At 50.6% G+C, this 21,087-nt stretch overlaps 6 protein-coding genes across 6 annotated transcripts; 4 read left to right on the top strand and 2 right to left on the bottom strand.

Moving 5' to 3' along the window:
- Nucleotides 1-5,317: 5,317 nt before the first annotated feature.
- PFICI_05333 (uncharacterized protein) lies at nucleotides 5,318-7,006 on the top strand (the record flags this gene model as incomplete). Its single annotated transcript, XM_007833914.1, has 1 exon — nucleotides 5,318-7,006. One exon carries the CDS (start codon nucleotides 5,318-5,320, stop codon nucleotides 7,004-7,006), a length of 1,689 nt encoding a protein of 562 aa, XP_007832105.1.
- A 2,376-nt stretch (nucleotides 7,007-9,382) lies between these two features.
- Nucleotides 9,383-11,344, top strand: PFICI_05334 (uncharacterized protein; the record flags this gene model as incomplete). Its single annotated transcript, XM_007833915.1, has 2 exons — nucleotides 9,383-9,520; nucleotides 9,665-11,344. The coding sequence occupies 2 exons, from the start codon at nucleotides 9,383-9,385 to the stop codon at nucleotides 11,342-11,344; spliced, it is 1,818 nt and encodes a 605-aa protein (XP_007832106.1).
- Nucleotides 11,345-11,995: 651 nt separating this feature from the next.
- PFICI_05335 (uncharacterized protein) lies at nucleotides 11,996-12,989 on the top strand (the record flags this gene model as incomplete). Its single annotated transcript, XM_007833916.1, has 3 exons — nucleotides 11,996-12,260; nucleotides 12,362-12,451; nucleotides 12,601-12,989. 3 exons carry the CDS (start codon nucleotides 11,996-11,998, stop codon nucleotides 12,987-12,989), a joined length of 744 nt encoding a protein of 247 aa, XP_007832107.1.
- An 841-nt stretch (nucleotides 12,990-13,830) lies between these two features.
- PFICI_05336 (uncharacterized protein) lies at nucleotides 13,831-15,196 on the bottom strand (the record flags this gene model as incomplete). Its single annotated transcript, XM_007833917.1, has 2 exons — nucleotides 13,831-14,944; nucleotides 15,048-15,196. 2 exons carry the CDS (start codon nucleotides 15,194-15,196, stop codon nucleotides 13,831-13,833), a joined length of 1,263 nt encoding a protein of 420 aa, XP_007832108.1.
- Nucleotides 15,197-17,577: 2,381 nt separating this feature from the next.
- PFICI_05337 (uncharacterized protein) lies at nucleotides 17,578-18,758 on the top strand (the record flags this gene model as incomplete). Its single annotated transcript, XM_007833918.1, has 3 exons — nucleotides 17,578-17,675; nucleotides 17,738-18,277; nucleotides 18,338-18,758. 3 exons carry the CDS (start codon nucleotides 17,578-17,580, stop codon nucleotides 18,756-18,758), a joined length of 1,059 nt encoding a protein of 352 aa, XP_007832109.1.
- A 600-nt stretch (nucleotides 18,759-19,358) lies between these two features.
- Nucleotides 19,359-21,078, bottom strand: PFICI_05338 (uncharacterized protein; the record flags this gene model as incomplete). Its single annotated transcript, XM_007833919.1, has 2 exons — nucleotides 19,359-20,263; nucleotides 20,316-21,078. The coding sequence occupies 2 exons, from the start codon at nucleotides 21,076-21,078 to the stop codon at nucleotides 19,359-19,361; spliced, it is 1,668 nt and encodes a 555-aa protein (XP_007832110.1).
- Between the last annotated feature and the right edge of the window lie 9 nt (nucleotides 21,079-21,087).

Genomic DNA, 21,087 nt, shown 5'->3' on the forward strand with positions numbered 1-21,087 from the left:
GAGAGCTCATTTCAGAGATAAATGATGGCTTGGTGATATAATATCAAATTGCAACGTTGAGTACGAGGGACAAGATGACCTGTGGTAAAGTCGTAATAAGTTCCTGACCAGGTGCTTCGCTTCATGGCAACCATGCACAACACGGACTTGACTGCCCTGTCCTAGGGAGCTGGCTGCTTGCCCCCCTGCGGGTGTGTTCCAGTCGCACTTATTACCTGGGTTACTAGCTCGTAACTCCCTTACCTACCGCATCTCTCGTAAGATGTTCCCGCCTTCTGTCAACTTTACATCAAGCTATCATAAGCCACTCAGCCTGGCTTGGGGGGATGGTCCTGGCACGGCCTTGTCCCAGACATGCGTGCACTCTGGTCATCGTTGGCCCTTGGGGGGTGTTGCCTTGTCCTGCCCACAATCGTTCCTTGACTTGCAGGTGCTGTGCTCTTCTCATCATGCCGCATGCAAAGCACACCGCTGAAGCGCAATATTCACAATGTACGAGACTCGAACTTTATATAAGGGGAACCTCTGTACAGTATGCAATGATTATAAGAGAACGCATCTTCAGACAGACACTGGTGTTTACTGCGATACGGTGTACCTTGATGTAGGCAGTAGGTGAACAAACAAAGAAACCCCTGGCATGCTGCTGCTGATACTGTGTACTATTACCAGTGGGTATGTACCTAGGTGGCAGGCACCAGACATCAATCAATCAATCAATCAATCAATCAATCAATTGATACAATAACTCGTACATCAATACCTGTTGTTAGCGTGCGTACTATTTAGACATCTCAGCAGCTTGGGGTCTACTAGTCCGAACCCAGCCTAGGGCGTGGCTTCTCACCCAAACCACTGGGTTCCCGGGGTGTCGGACGCTGTGGCCTGGCCGCCTGCGTGCTGTGCGCACCCGCCTAGGCGATCCTTGCGCTCTCTACTATATTTATTTGGTGATCTCGGCACAGCGATGAACGTGCCAGTCCCATCGTCTCGCAATCTCGCGCTCCGCTAAAGTTGGCTGGCAGCCTGGTCGCATAGTTGGCCGCAGGGCTTCCCGGCGAGTCTCTTTTGCATTTGGGGGGGAGGGGACCTTGCTGCTGATTACATAGCATAGCCTAGCACCAAATCTCATGGTTCCTGCAGCCTACCTAACTTACATGTCTGATATACATACACATTTGTAGCACGAGAAAGCGAGGCAGGCACAACAGATAAATTTCCGTCACAATACTAGTACCCACGACTTACATGCAACAGTACGTGGTTGGAGTCGTGCACTAGTCAAGTAATGAGGCAGGCCACATGCAATGGGACTTTCAACTCCGGCGCGCAAGACTGAATCGCAATCGCATGAATGCATGCATCAATGCATGCATGTCTGCGATTCTCATGAACTCTATTTCCGGTACAGCTTTCCGAAACGGGGGTGTGTTCTTTTGTGCAACAATATGATGGTAATAAAAAATCATCAACAGCATGGTTGCTCTACATAGTATACGCCACCCCATTTACAATCTTTCGACCAGATCGGCCGGGGCTGAGACAAGGCGACCTAGATGGTAACATTGCATGACAGACGGAGAATTGATCCAACGGACGTATCGCACGAGTTAGGGTCACAGGCAGCTGCAATTAATCCTATGTACCGAACAAGCTACCGAGTGTGTTCTATACTGATAGCACAACCTCGGCATGCTGTGATCAAGATTTTGGGTAGGGAAAGTGGTGTCCATGTTGGGAGACCCCTCCGGCAGTAAGCTTGACTCCAGCGGGAGATATGTAGTAGGTACGTATTGCAGTACACGGCTCAAAACCGTCTTGAATATTCGTATGTAATTCCATCACATCTTCAACCGAAATATGCATACTGCCACGGCGCGTCTGCCATCCGTGGGAACCAATGAAGTGTGGTGGGTCGTCAACTTTTCAAAATCCCCGTTCCCTATCGGGACAAGTTCCCAGCGAGTTTCTGGGGGTCCGGGCGGGTTGGCGATTTACCAGCCAAGCGCGTCTGTCCACGCTCCATCTCTATTGTGTACATTCGCGTTGCCGTCCCTACGGTACTACGTACATACCTACATTACTCAAATGACCGGCATGCAGGGCTGGTGGTCTACCGTATTTGTGAGTTTTGTGTGCCCGGGGCACAGCGCCTGGCTCTCGCTCCATGAGCCAGTCAGTATTGAGCCCGTTGGAGACCTCAGTCTCGACTCCAGAGCCACTCCTCCCATTTGATCTCACATGACGCTAGCAATGAGGATGATGTACGGAGTAGTTGGTGCATGTGCATATTGAATTATTTTCTGTGGTCAGTCATCTTCCATAATAGTACCATGTAGGTGCAATAAACACACGTACATCAGCCATCAAAGTATAGGTGGAATACGTTAAAAAAAAAAGGAAGTACGTACTTCAAAGGTTACCTACCTACCTTGCCTACATTACCTACCCTTTCCCTGTCAGCACACCAAAGGGCTCGTGGGTCGGTGGGTGTTCCCTAGATTCCGCCACGTGCCTTAACCCAGACAAGTCAAGCACATCACTTTCTGGCTCTCGTCCAAGCCTCTGCACTATCCCGTAAAAAAACAACAAGTTTCTGACATGATTGATCCTCTGCCCACCGGTCTTGACTGACCCCTGGCTCTCTCGCAGCACTAACTTGGGATGTGCCAGCGAACAGCCACCATCTGCTAGCCCGCGGCGGCAGCACCACTACACTACCAGATGATGCTAGCATCGGATATCCCATGGACCATAACCCATCATCCCACACCGCATCGTCCTTCCTTCGAGCAAGTCAGAGTGGGTGGACTACACTACTACTCAGTACGCCGCGGGCCCTACCCATGTCTGCCGCTCTCTCTCCGCCGCCGCCGCCAGCCTCTCGAGTGCCCACTCGCCTGGGCCGCCGAGCACGCACTTCAACCTCCCCGGGCGCATCTAGATTGACCAGCAAGCTAGACTGTTGGTTTGCCTAGATCAGCAAAGTGGGCGATTTTGAACAGCCGACTCGTTGTCTATTCCCCGTTTCAGGCGGATCGTCGCTTAGCGTTTGGTCAAACTTTGGCTGCTAATAATGGTAAGTATTATGACAACCAGTGATTCCATGCCACTTGGTGCTGGGACGGACCTCAGATGACTGATGACAGAAAATATACGAGCAGACCTGCCTATCTTTGTCAGTCGTGGTTTGATGCAGTACACCTGCTCACCCTCTCTGTTTCTGATAATGGATCTACCCAGATCTCCAACAACCACCAATCCTAATACCATCTTCGCAGGATCGACGTAAAATGCAGAGCCAGCCATCCTCAAGCTCACCGTTTATCATTGCCAGTTGCGTCGTCGGCAGACATAACATTATGTTCTTTCCCCATTTCTAACCGCGGTTTGAGTGCCATATCTCTCTTGCTCGTTCAATCTTTCCATGTGGTCGATTTTCAGGAGCACGTAGACTTTGGACTGCCCAATATTTTTATTTTATTTTTATTATCGTATCATGCAAGAACTGCAACCGGAGAGATTTCCAAATTCCTATCGTCTCAGAAACTAACCAAAATCGATACAAACAAGAGCCCGCCTATGCTGCTACGTGGTCGGGATACACGAACTAGAGCCCGAACAGGCCTCAAGGTGACGTGCAGTAAAGCGGTCAAGCAAGTGATCTTTAATGTACCGAGCCTTAGTCCTACATACCTACCAGGCCTACCTATCTGTCTGTCTGTCTGGCTGGCTGCCTGCTTGCCTACCTACCTACCTACCTATCTACCTACCTACCTACCTACCTACCTACCAGCCCACGAACGGTGGCCTGGCTCTGTGTGCTGCTATGATGCCCTTGTCCGACGAACCAGCGAGGTTTAAAAAAGAGACTCGTCATGACGAGACCCCCCAAAGCTATGGGTACCAACGAACCACCTAGTCATACCCTACATGGGTCCTCAGACGTTAGACAAGGGGACCCCTGAAGCATACTGTACCCCGTTCACCGTCCCAAGCCCGTCCATCTCAATGGCTTGCTTCTACGGCGTCTTCGACTGCTTCTCTGGATCCGCCCCATATGTTCTTCATTGCCATAAGAAGCTAGTTGGCGAGTACAAGGTCTGATAAGGAAGATCCTTTCCAGCCCTCCAAGAAGACTGTGACCACTGGCCATTTTGGTATCCCAAAAACTAATAAGCCATACAAACCCCCAGGATCGACTCTCTCCCAACCAAGCCGTGACCACTTATACTGTCACGACAAATACCTCATCAGCATACTGATATCCCACTGAATCACGGGTCCTCTTTTCGTTATTTTGTTCATCTTGATCGTCGTCTGTCAACACAATCACCAACACAAAGGCTTTAAACTAAACGTACTTGGCTGTCAATTTGCAGTGCAACCTTTGTCGAAAGTGATACCACCGAGACGAGGTTAGTCACCAGGGCTATTTCCTCTTTCTCTGTCTCTCTTAATAGATAAATGAGCTGTACTTGGTAATTGCGAGCCGGGGTATCTCTCGTAATCCTTTCTTGTTGGACAAGCAAGCGTCCGGGGGTCCTCCTTCGACGCGTGCCAGCGACTCACGTCCATCCAGTACGCAAGGCTTGTCTTAAAGATTATGACTGGCCCACCACTCTCTGCACCTTACCTGGGATTTTCACTGCTGGCTTAGTCCCTGTCCGTACCTTGGGCTCTCTCTGCCTCTTGTTGTACTTTGTAACGCTTCAGCCCGAGTTGCCGCTAAATCCTACGAGCACCGGCAGACTGTTTCTGGAGTGGTGTCCGCTTCTCTTTCGTCTTCGAACAATATCTAGTTGGGCATCGCTACCTAGGTAGTCACCCATATGTTAACGGTAGATCCTCGTCACACCACAACATACTTGGAACTGTTTCCAGCAATAGAAAATCTTCGATTCGACGACCAAAAGGCGACTATTCCACTCACATACTTCGATCTCATCGACACCACTGGGTCTTGACACAACTTGTGGAAGCAGCGACTTTCTTGGTTCCATCCTTGTTCCTTCTCCCCTGGGGCCTTGAAAAACTTTTTGTACGACTGTTTCCGCAAAGCTCCGGAAACTCCTTCGCCGTGGCTGTCTCCGAGGGTCAACGTTATTCTTCACAGCCACTTGGCCGTCCGATCCATCTAGCCGGGACAGATCGAGCAACGACTGATCACGGCTCGGAAACGGGTTGGGCTAAGCCAGACGAAAGAAGTCTTGCTACCAGCTCTCCTGATACAGCTAATCACTCCAAACGACAACGAGACGAGGGTGGTCAATGTTCGGGTCTTCAAGACCACCTCCCAGCTGAGGCACAGGTCTCGATGTCGCAGAAGAGACCTGCGCCTCATTCAACTTCACCACCTCTATGGAGGTCTCCAAGATCAAGTTGGCCCAACTCCCCAGCAACGCACCGATCGAATCTGCGGGGAGGCGGTGACCCTTCTTCGGAGGACGGCTCTCAGGAAAGCAGTAGCGTGCGCTCCTATGGAGAATGGCCACAGCCCGTGCAAAGAAGTTTGGGCGTTCACAGTATTTTGAACCCTCCCACTTCTCAGCCTAGCTCTGGGGGTGCCGCAGCTCCGTCTATGGGCAATTCTCCCATGGGAGGTCTGGGTAGAATGTCCCATACCACTACGCATTATGGAACGAGTCCAGCACAGCGCCCCTTGCTCTTCCAAGGCCACGGCGTGCCCATCCAACAAGAGATCTCGCGTCCAAGTGGTGAAGCTCTAGCAGCTACAGGAACGAAGCCTGCAATGGGTTCGCCAAATAGTATTCAGCCACTGTCTGCGCTGGGCGGGCCACGTCGTTATTTGACCCCAAGATCTCCAAGGGTCAGTGCTATCAGCCAGGGACCACCACCAGGGCCTGGAAACGTACAGCCGCAACTATATCCAATGTCTTCATTGACAGGTCAAGGCAGGCCTGCCAGAGATAGCGTCTCTGGATCACCCCCAGACCACTCTGTTCAACCATTTCAGCGCCCGACTGCAGCTCTAGGTTCTGGGAACCAAATGGCCGGCAACATTTCAAGGTCAAATACTCCTTCGCGCTCAATGTCTCAACATATGCTCGGCCAGGCGCATCCCTCCATGCAAGATTCATCACGCCCACCAGAGCTAATGGATCGTTCACACCGGCCACATGGGTTGCCGCCTTCGCCATACGCTACAAGCGTCCCACCCACTGGCCGCGGGTTTCCGACTTTGGCTTCCCCAGACTCTCGCTGGTCACCGCTCAGCGCAGGACAGCAGGGTGGAAGGGGAAGTTCCATGCCGGAAGAACAGTCCACGCTTGTATTTGCAACACCCGGTGGCGAGCCAGTCACCTTCACGATCGACAAAACGAACGGTTCGCGACAGGCTGACGAGAAGAGGCAAAGGAATGCAGGAGCTTCAGCAAGGTTTAGACAACGCAAGAAAGACAAGGACATGCAGAAAGAGGCCGCCATAGAAAAGTTGCAGGCTCATAACAGAGACCTCGAGCGGCAAATCCAAGAACTCAAATTGGAACGAGAACGATATCGAGCAGACCGCGATCGTTTGCGGGATGTCGTCTATCGAACGCCCAACATCTCGGAACTAGCGTACCAGGGGCCACCGAGTCCATCAGCAAGACCTGCTGAACCCTTTGCAAGCCGGTCAATGCTTGAAACTGGACCTCCGCATCAGCAGCAATCGCTGGTGAGCGCGACATACGGAGAAATGGATGCTTCCACGGGCGAAAGAGCTCCAAGACGACGCCGCACAAACTCTCGCACAGAATACGACTCGACACCGTACTCGAACCCATTGCCACCGCCGAGTTATAGCTTACCGACTTCGCAGCCAGGCACGCCTTTGGCAGGCAGTCGATTGGAGAGACTCCCACCACTGCGCTTAGACCGAGGTCCTGGAGTCCCAACCACGTCTGGGCCCACTTCGAATCCATCTGTTCAAGGTTACTCACCCATAAAGCGCGAGCACTATGAGACAGGTTGGGCTGCCAGACCTACGGGGCCGTTCCCTTGATCGGGAGCGGGCCAAAAGAAAGACTACATTCGAATAGAGGCTGGTCCGTCTGCCAATCACATCCTCTTCGTTGTATCAACGTCAATTTGCACTATAGATCTAATATAATCGACCAATTCCCCTTCATGCTTGGCCGGAACCGAGACAAATGACGTCTTTACTTTTCACAAAGTTTTGGCATTATTCGCCTAGAGAGATCTGCATCAGTCGGGCAACCGATGACGATCAAAGGTGTTACCGGGGAGTTTCATGCATTTTGCTCTCATATTCTGCACCAAGATGAGGAGGTTATAATTGGTCTCTGGCGATGCTATTGCCGTGGGCACTGAATATCAGCACACATGGCATGAGGCTCAATATCACTTGCCTTGCCTAGCATACTGCTCGTCAGAGGCCCCAAGTGGTGTTAGGGCGTTTCCACGGATTATGTTCTTTGCTTTACTTTTTGGAGGGACAACTTTGGAAGCCTTGGGGGTACCAGGATCTGGAGTTGTGGCTGGAGAGAAAGCGCAGCGGCTTTACTCGTGGCGAATTGGTTTCCGAAGCTGTTCGCTTCTAGCAAGAGACTAAAGTATCATTTACTGGGACTGTATAAAACTATGGGAGCAAGGCAGGCATCTTGGGCCCGGCGTGGGACACACAGGCGTTCATGTTATTCCTTTTCCCGCAGCATCACAGATTGCATTACGACAGCACTGCGGTGTCGAGTTCAAGGCGTAGCTTTGCGAAGATGTGTGTACTCTATTTATTCACATCTAGCCTATATATCCTTTCAAAGTCGGGTTGAGCGTCGTTGAGATTTTTCTGAATTGACTCTTTTTTTCGAATTAACGACTGTCATCAAGTTAGGACAAGCTGCAATTCTTGCCACTAAATACCTGTATTCCAATTATATTAATAAGTAAGAAATGCTTCGACAGCGATTGGGTGGGAGTTGAACCTGGAGGATCTGGCGGAAGAATACGACCTTGGCACTAGTAGTATACATGACGGCTGATCACATCCATCAGAACCTACCTAACCTACCTACATGATCCTCTCAGTGCTGATATGCATAGCCCGGGGATGCCCTTGCAGAAGCGAGCCCGGGTGAGTTTGCCGAGTTTGGTGCACGATCCCGTCCGTCGTCTCATGGCCCCCGAGCTGCATCGCTAGTGCCGAGCAACTTTATCCCAACTCCATCTCTTCAGGTGTTTGTGTTGTCATATAGTACATCTCCTTGACGGGCGTATGGAATGTGCCTCCATTTCACTTTGAGAAGATGCTGCTTCCTCTTGTTTTTCTAAGCAGCATCCATGGTGTACAGATGCTGGTAATTGTTGCAAGTATCGTGCTTGGCCAAGAAGTCTGAATTTCTTTCGCGTTATCAAAGGGGACAACACTGAAAAAGCAAAACATGACTCGAGTCAGGTCCTAAAACTTGTACCCATTGCCAGCGAAAGATGCATATGTGAAAATGTGTAGGCTCATGAATGGCTTGTCCTCCTTGTTCTACCATGATGGGACCATCAATTACAGCATGATGATGGTGAATACGTTCCAATGCCTCGTCGTGCTTTGTCGTGCTACAATAGACCATTTGCACTTGTTGTCCCTGCCACTATATTCTGCAACAGTCACTATCTGTGCATGATTAACAACATGTGTTAGCTGTTGTGACATATTTGACCATCTTTCCATCTCGAGTGGGCTGGAAAATAGAACAAAATAAATAGCTGTTTGTAAGTTGCACTTGCGTTTATGGAGAATGGCCAGTTGTATAGAGTATACGTACTAACAAGTTGCCTTGATGTTTGCAGGGATTTGAGCTGTCTCGCCAACAAGACTACCACATAATCTAGATGACCTACTACTAGTATCCGAGCTACCCCAGATTCCCATCACCAGACCGCGGAACCCGCCGGCCGGTTTGCACGGTCCATGGGTTGGCCGCATGCGGCCTAATTCCGTAGCGTAAGCAGCTACTAGCTCGATACGCTAAACCCACATGGTTCAGCTGCAAACAAAGAAAATTGGAAAGCTCCAGTTAGTTGCCTTTTAGGTATTGGAGCGATCTGGCCTCGCCGGCTCCTGCTGGCTACAGCGCTCCAGACTGACCACAGTGACTAAATGACAACCCACGCCCCAGAACCCAACCTGATCGGCGTCATCACTCTTTTATACAGTGTCTACAGAGTACTAAAAAAGAAAGGAGTAACCCGCCGGTCCAAGCTTCAAGAAAAGGCTGCAGCCCGGACAATTAATTGGTGATTTGATTCAATTGCATGAACGCTGTAGTACCTACCTAGCGATAGTACCACCGTTCCTCACTGCCACCACCATCCCCCTTCCTCTCCCTGCCTCGAGCGCATATATGAGTAAACAGCAGATGCGACCATGGTAACAACACTGCCAAGCGCAAAGATCACCCTCTCGTGTCCGCTGTGGGCCTGCGACTTCGATCCGCATGATGCGAACCAGCTGGTCGTGGGCGGCGGCGGAGGAGCGGGAAGACATGGCGTTGGCAACAAAATCGTACGTATTTTGGTCTTGATTTTTCCCTTTACTTTTTGCTCTGCCTTCATCTGCTGTATGACTGTGGACAGACGGACAGACTGGCTCGTTCCTCACCAATGGCAGCCCTCAACTGACCGAGACTTGTCTCTCTCCATATTCTAGGCTCTGCTTAAACTTGCGACCGATAGCGAGATTGAGAATGCTGGGGAGCTCGAGCTGAGCGGCCAAGAGGACAACGTCGCAACCCTAGCCTTTGCTGCACGCAAGGACAACAAGACTGCCAACGTGTTCGCCGGCGTCAACGGATCCCCAGAAAACTGCAAGAAGGGGCAAAGTCAACACTTTCGCATCTTCACCCTAACTCGTCCTGCTGCTACTGCTGCAGCTACCAATAATTCCACCAAGAGTAGCGGTGTGAAATTTTCCGAGGCCACCCGCGAGACCCTTTTTGCATCCACCGATGCGGATACCTTCCAGCGCCGCCTCGTCCTCTCCCAACCTTTCCTCCAACAGAATGCCTCCGCACAACTTGGTGCCATCTCGACCGGCTTCGCCAGCAAGCATCAGATCGCCCTCTTCGATGTCCCTGCCTCTGGTCCCGCCAGGTGGAAACCGAGGGGCCGCCTCGAGCTCTCCAAAGAAGCAATGGACCTCGACGTGATACAGACGGGGCCCGACACCTATCAGCTCGCATACTGCGATGACCACGACATCTTTACCGTCAATGTATCAAAGACGGAGGTCTCCGAGCCCAGGTGCATCTACACCTTGGAGGTCGAGGATGGACCCCGACCCGCCTACAAGTCGATACGCTACCTCTCCTCGGGCTTCGTCTTTGCTGTCGCCAATCGGGCAGGTGGCAAGGGAGTGCTCCTCCACGGATATCGTCTACCCCAGACCGAGGAGGGGCCGGCACGTCTATCTGTTGTGAAGCAGCTGCCCAAGTCGATTGGCCGATCGACCGGCCTGGCTGTCCGGAATCTGACCCCACCAACCTCCGCTGCCGAGAGGCAAGGCGACTCGCAGTATGTCGTTGCCGTCTCTGGTCAGGATAGCTCCATATCTCTCTACACCATGGATTACAGCTCCAGTTTCGGCGCCGGTACCGAAACTCTGAACAACCTGGCACCCTTTCACACCATCAAGTCGGCACACCCAGCGGCCATCACTAGTCTGTCGTTCTCGACTTTTATTCCGCCAAAGGGCGATGCTACCAACATGTCCCTTAAGCTTGCAAGTGTATCTTTGGGTCAGACTACAATTGTACACAGCATTCCATTGAAGAAGGCTGCCTCGGCCGGGACGACCTCGAAGTCGCCACGCTATGTTGTTGCCATCAAGTCGAGGGGCGAATCCCATTTTGGCTTACTAGCTACTCTGTCGGTAATGGTTCTACTATTGGCCCTGATCGGGCAAGTGTTCATGGAAGCTACGCATATCCAGGAAGAATACTTGGGCACGAACAAATATCTGCCTGCTGCATGGACTCGGGATTGGCGGGTAGCCCCGAGACAGGGCCCGGTTGTTGGCGCCAAGACCTTTGGAGATCTCTTGAGAACCGTCAATCCTGGACAGGATGAGAGAATCCTGATTCGACACGACGACGAGGGGGAACTTGGCCCTGATGGATTCCCAGTTCTGAAGGCGCATATCCATGATGAGGAAGCACATGGTCCTGCCAAGTCATGGGATGAGATGGAAACCCGCGAACAGTTTATGTGGAGGCAGCGCCTCAAGAAAACAGGTCATTGGGTCGAGGATATGGGAGAAGCAGTCTTCAAGGGTGTACTATTTGGCGAAATTGGTGGTGCAATTGGTGCCATGGTCGGCGAGGCTCTATGAAAAGGACCCTGCATTAAAAAAATGGTTACAAAAATGCATTAGACACGAGCTGGAGAGACTCGTCAAGAAGCCGATGAACGAGGGGTACTACGGGACATGTGATGGAAATATGTCATGAAAAAATTGTACGCATAGATGTTGCTAATGAATCGCCTATATATCCACCTATTTTTCACAATTCATCATGATATCAATACCTGCGGTTGTGAATATGGACAGTCAAGTAGCACGTGAGTAAATTAGCTTGCCAACTCTGAGCATGACTAGCAACACTCTAATTTCTATGGTACCTGGAGCTGAAGCTCGCTTCGAAATCAATTCCTCTTTGAAATTAGAATACACAGTGGTTTTTCGGGGCACAAACTCGCCCTCCGAATTCCTGTCGGTCGGACTTTTGGCGATTTCCGACTCTCACAATTTACTATAGGGAGCAACAATTTCCCCACTTCAGACCTACTGCAAATGACATATGCTATACCTAGGTAAGCAAACATCTTACAAATACGAAATATTGTCTATAACAAAATGTTGAGGCTTGGTTTTTCTTCCCCGCTTATCACAAATTGTAGTAGAGAAACAACACATGTCCTAGAGAAGCAAGCTTTTACATAAAAAAGTTCCAGACGTTTCGTCGATTTCAAAAAATTCATAATGGCAACCAAAGAGACGGTCCTCGTTGTCGGTGCTACAGGCAACATTGGAACATCAGCCGTCATGGGGGCGCTCCGCTGCGGCCGGGACGTACTGGCCGTTGTGCGCAACACGGCTTCGGCCGAGAAGCTATTCCGCAACGTCGGAACGCGCGAGGGCATCACGACGGTCGAGGCTGATGTCCTCTCCGACAGTGGCGTGCAGGGCGTCGTGGATCGCATTCGCCAGGGCGAGTTGCCTGCATTTCAACATGTGTACTCTACGGGTAAGCAACAGCAGCAGAGCATTCATCTCCATTCTTTAGTCTTTCCTTTTCAAAGTTCGACAAACAGCTAGAATGTCTGCTGAGCTGGAGCGAATCCATAGCCGGTGGTGCAATCTCCAACACGCCCCTCTCCGAAGTCAGCACAGCAGAGCTGCGCCAGAGCATGGCGCAGAACTTTGAGTCGAACTTTTGTAAGTGCCCAAGCTCACTTTTACCCAAATACTTTTATATTATCCTAGGCCAAGTATTCACTGGCCTTGTTGGAATGATGCAGTTTTTCCTTCCTCTTTTTTTTAAATCTTGTTTTCTTTTACTCACCCCCCTTTTAAAAAAAAAAAAGTCGCCTACCGTGCCACCTTTCCCTACCTCCAGGCTCAACCCAACCCGACGAGCTTCACGCTCTGCGTGGGCGGCCTGGGCGACTTGGGCACGCGCGCGGCCGCCGCCATGACCCAGGGCGCGCTGTACAGCCTATCGGCGGCGGCGGCGCACGAGGTCAGAGGTACCCGCGTCCGCTTCATCGAGCTCTACCTCGACATGCGCGTCGAGACGGACGAGAGCGCGGCCCGCACCGGCGCCGTCGCTGCCAGCGACTTTGCCGCGCATTATGCCGAGATCCTGGAGCGGCAGCAGCAGGAAATGGCCGAGGGTCGGGGTGCGAGGGTCAAGATTTTGAATCGTGAGGGGCTTACGGGGTTGAAGTTTGTGGACAAGGAGTTCAAGTTATAGGCTGTGTATGCGAGTAACTTGGGTCTTGTAGTCTTCAAGGATAACGGAGGGATAAGGCATTGTTGGCCAGTTCCAAGGTCTGGTGCAAGCACGATTGATCAAGTCTAGCTATAAGATGTTCTGAGTCTGTGATGACAATGTTCATGGGCCTATGACAGGAATTGATACTATTTCGGTATATCAGCATATTCAATGAGAGTCTCCGGGTTTAAAACATCCACAATCACTTGAGTTTCGATGTCTTGTTTTCGATAATTATCCATGTAGCGGACAACATCGAGGTTGGTTGTGGCAGCCAAACTCACTGATAAACGCAAGACACAATGTACACTACCAACCATGAATGATAAAAGAGTGAGTTGAACCATCTAAAACATCTCTTATTGATTATTCTGTTTGTGGTGGATATGTTGATAAGGTGGTACTCTTTAACACAGACGTGATGTTTTGTCATACGCGTTCAATCCATTGGCAAGTCATATCACTTTGAATAATTCACGCGCTTCTGAATACTCCATTTGGATATCGTCATGATTCCCTTCTTGTCATTTAGAGGGCATTTATCGCCAAAAGGGAAGCAGCCAGCCATCAAGTCAAAATCCTACATGAACGCCTTATGTGTGACCCAATCGTCGCAGTAGCCTCCTTTCTCAAAAATCACGAATAGGGAATTCCGTATCCTTGTCTTCAAACACCTCTCAAATACCAGTTTCCATGTTCCTCAATCCCTATGCTTACACATCTCTACGAAGTCTGGCCTACTTCAGGGTGCAGAAGCTATCAGAATACTTAGAGAAAGAACTTCCGAGTCCGTTATGGCCTCGACGCTAAATGAACAACTCTACCATGGCACCAAACCTGACGGCAGCATTGGGTATTCGATACCGTCAATAACCTCGGTATCATATCCGGTTTCGTCAGCATCCTGAGTAGAGGGAACTGCGCCCTCTTCAAACTCAGCGTTCTCCCAACTAGTCATGTCACGCTTCCAATTCGTGTGGCAGCTTCCTGGTACGAATTTGGCGGCATCCATGAAAAGCGTCATCTTTACTTCTGGACAGTAGTCCCAAATGTGCTTGCGATACTCTGGCGTGCCCCAGATCCCACTGTGGAGCATACTTCCGCTGCCACCCGTGTGGTAGCCCATGGGCTCATAGAAACCCTTGCGCCAGTCGTCGATGCCCTCGATGAACTCGCCATGCACCGCAGCGTCAAAGGTGCTGTTGTACTTGGACGCTACATCTTGGTCGATGTTGGTGGCCTCGCCCCGGTGCATCTCGCCGCTAAAGGTCAGGGACGTGGTGCCATTGGCCATGCGGGCGCCGTGGCGATGGGCCAGTCGCTCCGCCAGCCACACGTCCTCGGGCTCGGAGCCATCTGCCCGCACCTGGTCTCGGAGCACCTCGATCATGGCGCTCACGCGGCGGAGGGACAGACCTCCGTTCCCGCCATACCGGCCGCTGGGGTTCCAGGGTGCGCCAATCCAGTCGTATTCGAGGTAATCATTAATATTCTGGCGACTGTTGGCGCAGAGGATGCTGTCGGTCTGGAATACAAGCAGCCATTCGGCAGGCTGAAGAACCACCTCGTAGAGCCAGAGCGTGGTCAAGAAGCGGCTAATCATCTCCTGGCCGGCCGTGCTCATGTTGGTGGGAATGTAGGTCAAGTCGAGCTTGCCATTGTTCACCTGCTCCCGAATGGCGACTGACTTGTTGATGTGGGCCACCGACTCTGTCGAGCCCATGAAGCGGAATCTCCAGTCGGGCGGGACGACTGACATGAAATGCAGCATCAGAGGTGCCAGGATGGGATTGGCTCGGTTCTCAATGAGCAGCGCCACTTTGCTGGCATTGTATGGCGATGCGGGGGGCTCATGATAGTCAAAGTGAAGCCGTGGTACATCTGGATAGTCTGCCGTTCTTATCGTTGGCAGAGAAAACCAGATGGTTGTGATACTGTCTCTTCTTTTAGTATGTAATTACAAAAACAGCCTGGCAATGACAAGTATCTGCAGATCCGACGGGGAAAAAAAAGACAAGGCACAAGGTTTCCACTTACAACAAAAGGACAAATCCCCCAGCCAGACGAATTCGTCTCGGAGTTCGTGCCCAGAGAGCAAGAATCAGGAGCTTCAATGTGTCCAATAGATCTTGCACCGACGTCTCGTCCGGTCTGTAGCCATGCAACGGGGTTGAGGGGGGCGCCATGGTAAGGTGAGAGGCAAACACTCCCCCAAAAAAGGATGAAAGGTCACTGAATGCCAGACTTGGGCCTCGCGGTGTGATGTGGTAGTTTCGGCCCCTTCTAGTGTTCTTCTGTGATAGTGACGATCCGAGTCCCTGGGTTCGGGCAGCGTATTAGATGGCAAGGACTGATGGGACAAACAGGCACCGTCCGTCCGATCGGGTGCAGCGCGGGACAACCGGGTCGCTGCTGTCAAAGGTGTAACAAGGTGGCGCAAGCGGAGCGGTGCAGAAGCTGACTCCACGTGCTAAAGGGAAATCAATGAGTATTCTGTACAAAGAAACAAAAGGTTCAGCCGTCACAGAAGGAGTTTATGGGTAAGTCCAAACGAGAGGGGACGATTGGCAAACGTGGATGGACGGACACGGGAAACCAAGGTCGGGGCAAACAAAAAAAGAAGACGGGACGGGATTCTTGCGAGAGGGCATCGAAACTCCTGAGACAAACGAGAAGTTGGTGAGAAATATGACGATAAGACCCGGGTTGTGCAATGTCGAGTGCGCAGCATACCGGTGTCTTGTTACTGTTTTAGTCTTTTAGATTCGTGTTCCAGCACAAAGCGCGGGGGCCACGTGTGCGAGCTTCATTATCAAGTTTTCCCTCTTCTGAAGCTGAGAGAGCGAAGATCGCGGCAGGTCCTCTCTCCCCTTTTGCTTTTGTGTTCATTCGTGTCAGTTTGTGCCAAAAAGGTCGAACTTTAGTACCAAACGTTGATGGCGTTTTCATATCGCAGCACTAGGGATCATCTGGTGCCGAGTATCGCCAAAGTTGATGTGTTCTGTCAATCGCAATGCCAATTTTGTTTCGTTGATGCTGTTATCAATAATAGGACCTTCAAATTCTTTGACGTTCTAAAACTCAGCTCATCTTGCAACGATGAAATAGTCCTGCCAGTATTTCACCAAGGCCTTAATAAGTCCTACTTGTATTGTTTGTACTGTACCTCGGGACGGCCAAGTGGCGCCTGGGGGTTGGCGCCGCTATTCAGCCAGCCCATGAGACGCGTCGATCACAGCCCATATTGTCCAGAACAGGCAACATGATTGCCAAGATACGAGATAGTGCCACCGTCGAATGTTGGTACTGTTGGACCATTAGCACTGTGCACCGTAGATATGGCATTTCAAGACCCCGGACATGAATCCTAAATCGCCAGATTGCGATGAGTAAGAGCAGAATCAGTTGGAGAGGCCAAAATGATTCTCAGGGAGACGCCATCAGCCATTCGTCTGAGAGAGAGAGAGAGAGGAGAGAGGAAGAAGAAAATATGCTCTGAGACATTTCAGGAGCTGAAAGCCAATGAGGAGTGGGTAAATGAGTGTGTAGGACCTGTCATCCCTCAGATGTCTCGCCCATCTTTTTAAGATCTCTGCCAGCGGTGTGCAAACAATTATCTTGAGTCTGAGCCTGCAGGACAAAAAGGGGGGCCTTTTTCTTCGCACAAAAGTTTTCCCTGCAGCCTGCTTCTTTTCTTTCCAAGAACTTTAATGCTGCCTTTCATTTCGATTAAGTTCATTGCTTATTTGGACGTAAAATATAGGGACTTGTCAAGATTTGGTGTGCAATCGCGATAGCTGTGTAACGAGAAAGGAGGGAAAGAAAAAGAAAAAAGAAACGATAGCGGCACATAGTCTGCACACACTTGGAGAAAAGATCAAGGCTAGATGCCATTGCCTGCCTCACTCAAGGGATTTTCCGGCCAGCCTCACATTTTGACATTCTATCCCTGGTACATTCCATCCCGCAAACGCCAAGAATACCCGAATAAGCGTGAGTGGCATTTCCTCGATTATTCCATTGATGTGATCAACCGCGAGTACACGGGACCCCGACCCCGACCCACCCCACGTGAACGAGGCGAACCAGTCGAAATTGTGGCTTTTCTTTATTTCCTGACCTGGCTCAAAGGGAGGCATGTACTCGATGGACCATGTTTCTATGGAATGTTACATTTGCAGACTCACTGAATCAGTCGTCATTCTGATTGTCTGACACACAACCGCCCACTTTGATCCTTGATGCTCAAGGGACGAGAGCAATTCATCACACACCATCGACCAACTATTCCATTCCATCTCTGGAAGCGTACCCGTTCTACATTCCTCAAAGGCGACCCTGCTTGAAGTGCAATATGCAAAACGAAAAGATGATGCTATCGTGAACTCTTGAGCTCCTAGCGATCCCCTCGGTTTGCGCCGGAACCATCACGACCACCCAGGACTCTCTGGCTTTGTCTATCGACTTCGACGTTTGCTCATTGTTCTGTTTTTCGACAATCATTTCTTTGCCAAGCATAGCGGCCATCCCTCACCACCTTGGAAAAAAAAAAAAAAAAACCAGCAACATGGCGATGGCAACCCCTTCTAGTACCACCACGCCCATCTCGGGTACGTTTGCCTTGACCAAGTCCAAGGTACTGCTCATAGTATCCCTGGTTATCACGTAAGTTGCGCTTCTCTTCCTTTATTTCCTGTCTGCGCACTCGATTGACCACTGTCATCTAGATGGTATATTGCCGGTCTCTTTCCACACTACAAGCCTCGGATACAGGAATCATTCAAGAACAAGCTGGACGAGGCCAAGGGCAAAATTCCATCTGTCAAGGTAGATTGGCATCCAAACGCCATACCCGAAACCGACCTCTACCCTCGCCTGAGATACAATACCTCAAAGGTGGCTCTTCTGATTGAGCCCCGCCCCTTGCCACATCTCGTGCCTCAACTACTCCATATGATCACTGTGGTACCCCCCGACTGGCGCTTTGTCTTTATCGGCACCAACAAGTCCGTGATCAGCGTTGGCAGAAGCTATGCAACCAAGCACCAGCAAGCTATCGGAAAGTTGGACTTGTTGATGCTGCCCGACCCGTGGGATATTAGTAGCAAGGAGGGAGTCTTTCGCACCCTCACCGATGCGCGCTTCTACGATGAATTTCTGCCCGGCGTGGAGTGGTTGCTCAAGTACGAGTATGACAGCATCCTGTGCGCCAACTCAGAGTCAAGTCTCAATGAGTGGCTGCATTGGGACTGGGCAGGAGCACCTCGGTGAGTCTCTCCACTAGATTTCGCGCATCCAATGCATTCGAGACTGATTTGTGCCTCCAGGACTGTCGATGATAGATTTTCCGGCAACGGTGGACTGTCCCTGCGAAGAGTCTCCACCATCCAGCGCGTGCTCAAATTTCAAGAACGCATCAACAACACACAGGCCGAAGACGAGTGGTTTGGAACTCGACTATGGGTGCTGCCCGGTACAAAAGTAGCTGCTGGCTTGCACGGCCAACTCGCCGTCGAAGACACATACATTCCCAATCCCATGGGCTTCCACGTACGCGATGGTGGCAACAACCTGCACGATGCGGTTTGGAAGGACCCCACACAGAGAAAAGCCATTTTTGAATACTGCCCCGAGCTCAGCTTGATTATGGATATGAAGCTCGAGGCTGAAAGATGCCCCGGCGACGACAAGCAAGGCAACCTTCCAGCAGAGACTACTCCTGCAGCCGCTGCGGCTTCCCAGGGTTGAGACATTCTGCATCGAACATGAGTCTTTGGCGTGAATTACACGTGGTGGATGCAACCGATCAAACTGTGATGTTGGGATGGATCATATACATCCATCCTCTACTTGCAGCACCAACCTTGCATCAGGATATCCCAGTTTGGCTTTGGCGTTGGCGTTGTGTTTGATGAAGGAATTTCGAAGAGGGGCCTTTGGTATTTAGAAAGGAAATGATTGTTCATTCGAAGCCAGTGCGCCAAGATACTGCAAAGTCATCCAGAACCTCGAAAGTATCAATTCGCCATGGTTATAACGTGAGCAGCGCACGAAAGTTGCAATCAGTAAGCCGAGTCGAATCAAGATCACCGAGCATACCGCCATATAATATTGGCGAGTGCCCGACAGGAGTGTTACCCGGCCTAAGCGCAGGCAGTCCCTGCTTCAAAACTTTCTCGGGTAGAGTAGACGTTGCATTCAGGACGGTATGTCTTTATAGTAACAGGGTGGTTGTCACCTTCTTGGTGTAGACAATCTAAGGTAGAGCAAGACTGATAAATCATTCTGCATCATTACAATACCTCAGCATCACAAAGTCTCCGACTGATCTTGTCACTGAATTCAACTCTAGCCGACTTTTCTTGATAATGATCTCGACCAACTCCGTATGTCATCACCCTTCTCAACAAATAAGACGGAGATGAGAAGCAATGGAACCGTTACCGCCGCCCAGATCCACAAAGGCAAGTCACCCTGCCCAAACTCTTGAAAGTTCATACCAAACACCGCCGTGATGAAGGATATTGGTAAGAATATAAAGGTTACTCTGTTTGTCGCTTTTGTCAATCTCGTGACCAGCTTCGTCTCTGCGGCGGACCGAAGGGCATCTTGGACCGACGCATTGCTTATCAGCGTCGATTTTCCGTCCTCACAAATGGCTATCAGCGACTGAGCCCGCTCAAAGAGATACTGAAAGTCCTCTTCAGATTTGGTCAGCAGCCTTGGTGCGTGTTCATCAGGCTTCTTCGGAGAAACTGTGCTTGGCTGGCTCCAGTTTCCAGGTGGCTGTAGCAAAAATGCCCGGACTTCGGCCAAGCTACGGATCAGGCGGGTTAGTCTGGCCTTTATATAGTCGTAATGTAAGATGGCTTCGAGTTTAGTATGCTCGTAGGAGGGAAACTCGAATGGGCTACCAATATCGGTTAGAACCTCTTCCACCATGTTGATATATTGCGAAATAGCAGCTGCATTGAAATCGAGCAATTCTTGCAAGATATACAGAGGTGAGATGCTAGCACTCTGCGTCCAATCGATGGTTGCGCCATAATGCCGGTTCAACAGTATGCTGGACTGCTGTGTATGTGACGATGCTTTCAGTTGACTCTCGTCAGAACTTCGTGTCTCTGTCAAATTGTTTTCAAAGAAGACGGGACAAAATTGTAGATCTGTTGCAACTGGAGTAAAATGCTCTGTAGGCGGCACTGGGATATGACCGAAACCTTTCTCGTGCCCAGCATCGTTCCATATCAATACTGTACATGTATTAGCAAGGTAGGAGACTGCTCCCTCGCGGGTTTCACTCACCACTCCAGTCATTCCCTCTACGGATCACATAGGCCGTTATTTCTTGTTCAATCACAAGGTTACTCCCATCATAGATATCAATATTTCGAATGATTGATGTGCCAGCCTCAGATATGGCACTGTCTTGAAAAGAGCGGAATGCTCTCCGTAATTCTCCATTGCATTTATCCCGTGCCAACTCCAAGCCCTTGATTCCAAGATTTCTACCCTGGGAACCAATGAACAAGATGGTAGGAATTCTCAGACGAAGACTCTGCAGAGAGCGCGACGGCAAACTGGGGACGGCGTAGCAATGCTTTTGGCCAGGAAATAGAGCGCCGAGATGTTGATGGAAGATCCTGGGATCCAACTGATACTTGGAGCCAATGATGTTGAGCCACTCAGCGGAAGGGCGCCCAGTGAGGAATATGATGTTGTTTCCAGATTGTGAGAAATCTGCAAATGATTCCGGATCCGAATATGGCCTAGCAACCGGGCGCTCTCCAGGCTTTAGCTCATAGACTATGACAAAGGGATTATGTGGGATGTTTTGTTTTTGTAGCACATGCTGCCGATGATGATGTTGTTGTTTGGAGAATGGAGATGTAAGATATCTAGCCAGATACTTCAAATATGCTATGGAATGCAATGGTTCGCTTCCAAAAGACTTTACCCGATCGCCTAAACTGAATGCATAGCTCTTTGCGTCGGCGGTGATTGCGGCAGAGGGCGTCGTCGTCTTTTCCGTCAAATCAAGGTCGCGATCGCTTGGCGGCTTGTCCATTTAGTCTGA

The sequence above is a fragment of the Pestalotiopsis fici genome (genome assembly GCF_000516985.1).
Source record: "Pestalotiopsis fici W106-1 unplaced genomic scaffold PFICI_Scf_3, whole genome shotgun sequence".
NCBI lineage: Eukaryota > Fungi > Ascomycota > Sordariomycetes > Amphisphaeriales > Sporocadaceae > Pestalotiopsis > Pestalotiopsis fici.